Genomic DNA, 9,914 nt, shown 5'->3' on the forward strand with positions numbered 1-9,914 from the left:
CGAACACCGATAAAACGTAGCGCCCTCTAAGGGTTTTATGTGCAATGCAATGCATGTGACGTGACACAACGTTAAAACGCTTCTGTTGTCCGTATTTTCATTTGTTTACTTAATACAACACACAAACACACACGCACTCACACACACTTTTTTTTTTTTACAATACAACCTTTATTTAACCAGGAAATACCCTCAAAACCCTCAATTTCATTTCAGCCTCAAGTTTTTTTTAATATGGAGGGGGGTTGTTCTATGTTGCGTAGCGTTCTATGTTGATAGCAGTCCGACAGTAAGATAAGATCACAAAAGCATTTTTGAACTAGTTAAAAATGGGGGTGGGGGGCGGGGTGGTGAGCAGAACTCTAAAAGTGAGAAAAGTACGATTAGATAAAACCACAGAATGTGAATGTCAGTTTGTTCTCATTCAATGCTTTCATCCGTATAAATAAAGATTAAATAGAAAGACAAGGCAAAATATACTTTATTGGGCCAAGAGATAGAACTAATAGAAATAGCTAAGCCATTTTCTGATTTTCAGAGAACGTCTCCTCCACCCCATATATGCATTAACACATCCAAACGCTCCACAATCAATAGTCCTCTTAGGTGAAGGCTAAACGGACTGTTATTACTTGCGAAACCCATCCTGGTCCACTGGCATCCCAACAGCATCCCAACAGCATCCCCAGCATCAGATCAGCATTAGCCATCATATACCAGAAAAGAATCCATTCATGCCAAAGACTTCAATCTTTGTCTCATCAGACCAGATAATTTTATTTCTCATGGTCTGACAGTCCATCAAGTGCCTTTGGGCAAACGCCAGTCAAGCTGTCATTGGAATTTGACCAAGGAGTGGATTCTATACAGGCCTGACTAATGAAGTTCTGCAGAGATGGTTGTCCTTCTGATAAATTGTGGAAAAAGTGAAGTGCTGTGAATACTTTCCAAATGGAAATGGCACACACGCACACATGCACGCACACACACATATCCATACACACACCCGCACACACACAAAGTGCAGCGAGGTACAATTCAATTATAATATTGTGGAGATTGGAGAATCACACCGAGATATGTTTTAGCTTCAAATAACAAAGAAATAAAGTGCTGTTTTATTTTTGTTCTGTTTTTGAGCTTCAGAGAAAAAAATGCATGTTGTTTTCATCTTGATTTTTACCAATATTGACATAAACAATATTCTCCAGTATTTAAGCATGCATGCCAAAAAAAGGGTGGGAGGAAAGAGAAAATTATATTTTTTAATACCTGTATATTTTAAATTATAACAATTATAAAATTACATAGAAAATTATGGCATATAGCTAACAAAAACCCCAAATACAACATCTAAAGAATTGCATTATTAACAATCTATTTTTGAACAATTGTTTGGTATGAATAGTTCTTCTGAAACATTTACATTTTTTATGCATATTTTACAAAAGGACACTGACACATTATCTGAAATCAGTGTGCCTTTTGTCCATTTTCGAACACATTTTCACATCTAGGAGCCTAACTCTGTCACTGTCCTTCAATCTTGTCTTTTCCTGTTAAGTCAGTGCACCTGCAATGGCCAACACACCCACACACACACACACACAGAGGGTGACACGACTAAGCTTCACACGCCAGTGGAAACTACGAAATACTGTGTGTTTGTGGTGGCAGATAAGTGTCAACGAAGCATTTCCTCCACTCTTTTGCTCTTGTTCAGGAGGTCAGCATTTGTTGCATTTCATGTGCTGAATCTGCCTCCCAACCTTCTCACATACAAAACACAGGGGGCGCCAACATGGTGCCTGCAGCCACCAGGTAGCCCTCAAGGACTTCATAAGTAGCCTGCAGGCCTGTTCTAAAAATAGCTCATCAGTGATGGAACATTGTGATTTTCTAGAAACCAACAGCATGATCAGTGCCCTCACAAAGACTCATATAATTATTAATAAAACAGTTTGAGCAATTGTGTTTTCCCAGAAGTGTGTTTCAAACTGGTAGACCTTCACATTAATCAGCACCCAAGAAGTAGCTCAGTTTCAAAAAGGTTGGTGACCCCCGAGCCCAAGGTGTTATCGAATATGTTGTTTAAATCTTCGATTGCCCTCGGCCCGTGTCCAAACAATGTGATCTGTGCCGCGCTCTGTCACAGGAACACCACATGAGCACGCCTCAGCTGTCTGAGCAGCTGTTGCGGTGACGCCATCTATGAGCTCGCCCCCAAAAGGAGTGTGAAAGAGCATACTGTTTTTGAAGCATACGCACAAGGTTAGCCCTGTCCGTACAATTCGATCTTCATCCAATTAGAACGCAATACTAATTCTTCCTGGGTGACCCAGACGAGGCTTGAATGACGCTTGTCGGTATTATTCAGTGAGCGTTGCCAGGTCCCAGTAATGACATGACTAAGTTCAAGCAACCGGTTTAGCCGAGGCGAGGCATTACAGGGTACACAGGAGGTACCACTCTATTGTTAACCTGGCAGTTCTTGCACTAATGTGCTGAGTCACCCTAAGTGATGTCATTTTATTCACGACGAAAGGTTTCTGGCCTAAATGAGAAAATTGGGCCCTGCAGCTTTATCTTACCTGTATATATGCTTGAATACAGTAAACTCATCACATGACAGTGCTGCGTACAGAGTGACACACAAGATAATAAAATGCTAATATATAAACAAGCCCATTCATTGGTAATGTCTCTCTGTACAGTTTTATTTACATACTATTCTGTGGTAATGCTGGATAGCAGGATTATATGCAATACATAAATATCAACAGTTTGTTGTTTTCTTTTTTGTACAAATTTGCATATAACTAAGAATCAGAAAGGGAAAAAAACAATCAAACGGTTACATAGTTGTCTTAAATGAAAAACACACTGGGAGATTAAAAACTCGCACACGAACGGTGTCAGGCAGCCATGAAAACGCACTTTGCACAAACATACACGCACACACATACTACATGTAATTGTGGTAGTCTAATACATTTTATTTCATTTAAATCTACCTCTGGCATGCTCCTGTAGTTTTCTGTAAACATGTGCTGATAATCCTTGCGCGCGCGCACACACACACGCACAAACCCACACACAGTGCTCACATGAATGTTATGTTAGCACACTGAAAATGAATAAAAACCAAAGACAAAAGTGATGGTTCACATATTCTAACTGCACATATGCATTGATTACATGTGCCAACATCAGACTATGAATGCAAAGAAGGTGGTTGTGGGGGGCAAAGATTAGCAGTTGTCTCAGCAAGTAAAACTGCCCGCAACCCGACTAGACTGAGGCCATTATTTTATGAGCTGTGAGGCCTCCACCCTTCCAGTCTGTAACTCACGTACAAGCTCACCCAGAATTCCCACTGCTTGGGTTTGAATTCAGTAAATGGTGAAGGTGCGTTTTCCCCGTCCTGCACTTTACCTCCATAATTAAACGGAGACTGAGCCTCATCACAATCAAACCAATCAGTCAACATAAGAATGCTGATCAGAGGGGTCACTGAGGCAAAAGAGAGGTGCCCTGCTGCTCTGCTGGGGTCACAGCAGAGGAGCACACGCAGTCAGAGGGAAAAAAAAGGCTAACAGAGCAGCTGTGAGGTAGGTCAAGCCAGGAAAGACAGACAAACTAACAGAACCCCTTGTGCAACATTTTGGGGGACAGCTTGTCCAGCAGGGACTCAATTCTTGACTTGGTTTCTGATGCGTGACAGGGAGTGAGCAAGAGTGGCGGTCTACATTTTGGCACAGTATGCCTGGTTAGGGTGAGGGGAGTGCAGCTTATCGCTGACATTTTCTCGGGGATGATCTTTATAAGACAATACATATATATTCTTGGGAAGAAAAATTCACACCACAGAAAATATAAAACTAACACAATGGATTAATCAAAAGGGGAGCAAAGTGATCATTCATGCATCTCCCTCAGACATGATTTTCTTTTAATGTCTTCTTGAGGTTTTAATTTTGTAAATCAAGTCCTTTCCATCCTCACTTGGCCACAAATGCCAGTGTTCAATTCCAAAGGTGAAACACTCCAGTCTTTTTTTTTTTTAAAAAAAAGTGTTATCTTCATCACTGCCACTTGCATCATTTGCCTTGTGAGATCTATATTCTCTGGATCTTGTCAGCCACAACCACGGGGTTCTCCTTACGGATCTTGGCGGCCGCCTCGGCCTTGTAGTCGTAGGGGCAGTTGTGCTTGTCAGAGTACCGGTGGATACCACAGAAGAGGTTTCCACAGCGACAGTCAAATCCTAGAAGCAGCACAGAAGTTTTCAAGGGTTGAGAACAATGACAACAAAAAGACCATTTTAAAACAAAGTCGCCACCACGTTACCTGTAAGGCCCACCCTCTTGCGGCACATGAAGCATCTGTTCTTCTTCGGCTTGGACGAGTCATCCTTGCTGTCGTCACTGCTCGAAGAAGCGATAGGAGTAGGGCTCGAGGGAGCTGGCTGGTTTACAACTGCAGATGACGGAGAATTGTTATTTTTTTCAATGACACATTTTCTAATCTAGCTCATTTTAATTTGCAAAGGCAGCAGAATTAAAACATTTCCCCTGAAGTGGTGCCAGTACAGTAAATTACCACGAAACCTGAACACACATGTAATCCTTTAACTACTGTACACCATTTTCCTTAGCAGCGCTCCATGTTACTCAGACAGTAATTAGTATTAGTGTAGGCTGCATCTTGAAATGAGCCCTTACTGCCCTGTTGAGTGGGCTTCTGCCAGCAGCTAATCCAAAATTGTCTTTTGGTATGGAGTTATTTTTAAACAGGTCTATTTTTAGACAGCATTGCTTTTTGAGCTGCGGAAAGAAAACCCTGTGGTTGAGTTGATGGAATGCAACATGCCTCACAGAAGACTGCACGTGAGCTGTCACCTGCATGTGTATCAAATGTCTGCTCGGATTCGTGTGTGGGTGTGTTTACCAGGTTCTAGGGATTCAGGCTTGTCCTCTCTCGAGATGCTCATCTCTGTCATTTGTTGAGTCACAGGAAGCGATCCTTGAACAGTTCTGTAGGTGTGAAAAGGAGGGAACATGAGGCAATAGCAGGAGAGCTCCATCCAGTCAAACAGGCAGGAGTGTGATCAGTTGCCACTTAAGAGAAAATCACTTGATACTGACCGAGACATGTCTGGCAAAGAGGCAGGGCAGGCATCAACCTTGGCTAGACTAGCTTCTAGTCTCTGGATTGCAGACGCCTCTGAGGTAGGACTAGAAGTTGAGCCTGCATGAGGACAAAGTTACCATATTCATTAGACAGCACTCTCAGCACAACATGATAGCTGAACTCTTTAGAAAGTAATTTCAGATGCTGTACGGATGTCTGATTTGTGCCTCTTTCTCCACTCAAAATTAGAGAGCTAATCTTGTGTCAAGGCTGTGACGATTGACTCCCATGGTTGACCTTATAAGTGACTGTAACCTTGAATAATGCCACTAAGGAAAACAGCTGTCTTTCATTACGCTGAGTGGAAAAACAGAGAGGGAGGGGGTGCTGGGAATATACACGAGCTGAAGGAGAGTCATAAATGAATTTCAAAACAATGCCTCTTGCTCCTTTAGAGACCTAAACTTCAGCTATAGGAGCACTAGGGATACATTTTTTGCAAGGTGACTAATCCCAAAATCGAATGTGAGTCCACCTTTTTAATGTGGCCGAACATACCCATAGGGCTGAGGGGGCTCATTCGGTCACTGCTCTGCTGCCTTGTCAGGTGTTCCTTGTAGCATACAGAGCACATTCCATTGGTTCTCGGGTTGCCATAGAAACCACAGCCTGTGGCACATAGCATGGGCACCGGACTCTGGTTTGTCTCTTGAGCCATTGCTGGAAAGATGAGAAACAAAGGGTGAGAATACATTCATTTCAAAAACCTCTTACGCCGGGTAAATGTGTGAAGCAAATCACCACCTGACAGAAAATGGAGCATTGTTCAACCTTAAATGCCCTCCCCGTGAGAGGGTGCTCCCAACAGTTGGCGCTACCCTTTCTGGAGCTGACGCACCGTTTGTCAGGAAGAACAACTCATCCCTCATGACGTATCACAGTTATGACGACATCCTACCTTTTTCCATTTAATAGAACATTGTGTGACAACTGGCTCTCAATTTTACTTTCCTCTTGCATAATAACTTGACTCATCACTATGTGATAATTAGAATAATTACACACCCATAATAGACAAACAAAGTCATTTCAAAAGGTCCTCCTCTAAGCAAAAATGAAGGGAAAAATAATGGAAATTCCACCCTCTTCAATTCTCGACAAAGACATCTTACCAAATAAGGCCTTTCAAAACTTCCTCACTCAAACCCCGCCCCACCCCTCTTACACACACATATCCAGTAAACATGCATGTTCGCTTGGCAAACCATGTAGTTCAATGACGCTGATGTACAGCACCACTGCAGTGATGAAATACAAGCGGAGATGGTGTAATGGGAAACTGCACAATTCAAACAGTCCTTGATGAATGAACAGACAAACATGTGGTGAGACAGGAAGGCTTAGACTCGAGGGCGTTCTGTTCTGACACTCTAGCTAAGGGTCTCATCAACCAATACAGACAAACAAAAAACAGGCTTATGTTGCAAAAAGGATCACATCTTTCTCCAAAATTGCCATTGTCACTTTTCACAAACAGATTTGGGCAGTGCAAACAGGCTGGCAGTTGCATCAGAATGTCTTGACAGCACAACAAACGTATCCTGACCAACAACTGTTTTATTTGTCTCCCCCCCCCGCCTCCTTCCCTCGTGTATGCTATGGACGTCAACAAAGGGTTTCCTCGGAAAAGCCCACAGGTGACCTTCTCTGCCTTTGCGTCACGTATTCCACTGCTGACTGGCGATACTCATCAGCTCAGTAAGTTAGAGGCTCTTTTAACTGGGGCTGAATCCACTAGACTTAGAAATAGTACTGCTTTAATCAATGAGAATTACAACCAACAAAATGCCAGAATACCCGCTGGTATCATTTAAGTATTGAGCTAACCTAAGTCAACATGACTGCACATGTATAAACCATGCACTCGATGGCAACAAAGGAACAGGCTTAGCATTCACATTTCAGCCCTTCTTTCGCAATCACACGTTGACCAGACCTTTCATGAAAAGCTATAGACAGCCAACATGTCTTGAGACAACAGCATGGTGCACCAAATAACCCTTAAAGAGCGGCTTTTGAGCTTTCCCCAGATTCTGTGATCTCTCGATAGTTTAACTGAGAATGTTCTGATCAAGCGCATTGGTAAACAAGATGGTTTCAACAAAAACATCTCCTAACAAATGCCTTTCACAGTAAACAGTGAATTCCAGTCAACCTAACTTGTATCATACAGGCCAGGGTTGGTCTTCCTCTTTGGTAGACTACAGAGTGTCAGCGGGAAGCTGAGGTCATATTTCAGGCCCTGCTTAACTGTAAAACTACTGAGTCACACTGACACAACCGAAAGAAAAGATTGTTGTTTTACTAAGGCTAGATAATTATTCTATTAATACATTCTATACAAACGAAAAGTGTTACAGAAATCGTGAGCTACAAGAACTGGGCAGCAAAGATGTTTAGTCAAACAGTCTAGACAGTGTGCTCTCTGTTGCCTTTGTTTCTTCCTTTGTCTGCAATCTCCTTGTTTCCTGTTTGGACATTACACAGCAGCTACCATTTCTGCCATTTAATATATCCAACGAAAAAACACAAATGCAACTACTTAGACCCACCAAAATAGCTCTAAAGCAACATCGGCCAAACATCGAATTACCTACCCTAAAAGAAACTAATTTAACCACTTGGTAACGCTCTGCTTGGTCCTCCTTTTGCTTAGGACTGTACTGATTTCGCCTAATATATCTTACTTTGCTTGTCTATTTGGCATATAAATGTTCAACTTGAAGACAGGAATGATCTGGTTTTGGTTCCCCCATCCCCCCAGCTTGAGCCATGTAGAACCAAAGAGACAGTAACAAGCACCAGCTTTCTCTCTCCCCCATGTTTTTCCTCACACCAGATCAGATGGAGTCACGTTCCGCGACTGCTGACGCGGACGCATAGTGCTCTCTATGCTGCTGATAAACACTTCCAACGCGTAAAATAAAAAATACTATCGCTCAGCTAGTCCCCCCCCCCCACACACACACACTCACCCCCGCACGCACGCACACCCACACGCGCACACACACACACACACACACACACGAGACCGTCACGCACACACCACCTGACCTTTCAATCCACAGTTAAAGGTCGCTTTGACCAACCATTCCACTGAGATCACAGCGCCTTTCTTCTATTTTTTAACCACAACAGGCAAAAACTCACAACAGCTGTGTTCAGAAATAAACCGATTATGAGTCCAAGAAAATCACCTGATGAAAATCGGCGAGGGTCTCTCGAGGCGACAGGGGAAATCTGACGTTTATGAAAAAAGATGAGCAAATTTGGTAGTTCCTGCTGGACGTCGTTGTCTCGCCTTTACGTGGCGTGCTTGTCCGTTTCAAGGATGGTTCGGATGAGTAAGTTCTCCCTTCCTCGGCCTCGTCCCCGCCGTCCTTCTCCTTCCTCCCTCTGGTGATCTCCAGCTCTTTCTGGGTGGATGTTTGTTTCCTTCTTTAGTAAGAGGAGTGGCGGATGGTGTCACGGGTGAAACAACGTGTCGCTATTGGCTGCCCGCGGAGCCCCCAGATTACAGTTTCGCCCGGCGCAAGCGCACAACATGTCTAGCCTTTATTACACATCCCGTCGTCATACACCCACAAGGACAACAATCTTTTTTTTTTTTTTAAATACTTTTTATTGAGTATTCTACCGAAACGGACAACGTGTTCCTTTGCTGCTGTTGTTGTTGTTGTTTTTTCTTGTTGTTTTTGTTGTTGTTGTCGTTGTCGTCGTTGTTGTTGTTTGTGTCCACCTAAGTTAATTATCTGTAAAACTAAAAAGGTTACTTCCACATTGCTAGATAGTAAATCAACACACACACAAACCCCCGAAGTACACGAAGCCTTGACAATGGGAGAACAGGCAAAAATAGTAAAAAAAAAAAAAAAAACTACAAAAAAAAGTTAAAAAGATACATAATCAGACAATGACCCACTACCAACAAGTGAGTTAATATTTCTCTTAAATTGAATTTGAGATCTCCATGTCACCCTAACAATAAGTGAAGATTTTCCCTCGAACGTCTTATTAATTGTAAGTCAATGTGGTTAGAAATGCAGTTTAGTATTAGACTCCCACATGTCTAAACAGTTTGGATGTGTACGTGTGGAATTGTTTTATCACTTAAAAGGAAAGTCAACTCAAACTTTTTTTCCCAAGAATATGCTCTATGCAAGCCCACTAGTTGAAACAAAGCATTCTGATTAATATTGTGTATGTGATACATGGTTTAAGCAGAAAAATCTAGCCACCTCAAAGGGCAGCCATTTTGTCACTTCTGTCAACTGAAAATGACATCACAGACACTCATGTTCAGATAACGACCAATCAGGGTTTAGCTTCAGAAAACAGGTGAGCTGCAATTAGTCTTTACCTGAGCCCTGAGCAACTGTGATGTCATTTTCACTCGACGGAAGTGATGAAATGGCCACCCACTGAGATGGCTAAAAACGGGCGGGATTTGCTGCTTAACTCATATTCTGTAAATACAGTATCAATCAGAATGCCTTTTTGCAACTAATGGGCCTGCATAGAACATATTCTTGAAACAAAAATGTTTTGGTTTAATTCCACTTTAAGATGTCTGTAATATTTTTATGGCGACTGAGTGATTCTGATGAGAACACCAAACAGTGATGTTGACCTAATTATCACCCAAATGTGGATAGATTTACTGTCATGTGTTATGACTGCATACATAAAGCATTCCATAATTACCCTTTAGCTTTAACTGA

At 42.3% G+C, this 9,914-nt stretch overlaps 1 protein-coding gene across 1 annotated transcript; it reads right to left on the bottom strand.

Annotated features, from left to right (window-relative positions):
- Positions 1-2,696: 2,696 nt before the first annotated feature.
- On the bottom strand, positions 2,697-8,685 carry zfand5a (zinc finger, AN1-type domain 5a). Its single transcript, XM_086031784.1, has 6 exons — positions 8,391-8,685; positions 5,692-5,853; positions 5,148-5,250; positions 4,951-5,036; positions 4,351-4,479; positions 2,697-4,267 (listed from the first exon to the last, which is right to left on the bottom strand). Exons 2-6 carry the CDS (start codon positions 5,849-5,851, stop codon positions 4,119-4,121), a joined length of 627 nt encoding a protein of 208 aa, XP_085887910.1. The 5' UTR covers positions 5,852-5,853; positions 8,391-8,685; the 3' UTR covers positions 2,697-4,118.
- Positions 8,686-9,914: the final 1,229 nt, after the last annotated feature.

The sequence above is a fragment of the Filicampus tigris genome, chromosome 5 (assembly GCF_054856515.1).
Source record: "Filicampus tigris isolate MCC_2025a chromosome 5, RoL_Ftig_1.0, whole genome shotgun sequence".
Taxonomy (NCBI): Eukaryota; Metazoa; Chordata; class Actinopteri; order Syngnathiformes; family Syngnathidae; genus Filicampus; species Filicampus tigris.

Bases quoted from the DNA above. Each gene is read 5' to 3' on its own strand.
- zfand5a (XM_086031784.1), bottom strand. From the start codon at position 5,851: ATGGCTCAAGAGACAAACCAGAGTCCGGTGCCCATGCTATGTGCCACA. The intron at 4,480-4,950 runs GTAAACACACCC...CGTCATCTGCAG, and splicing joins GCCTGAATCCCTAGAACCTG to TTGTAAACCAGCCAGCTCCC. The intron at 4,268-4,350 runs GTAACGTGGTGG...TGCTGCTTCTAG, and splicing joins CAAGAGGGTGGGCCTTACAG to GATTTGACTGTCGCTGTGGA.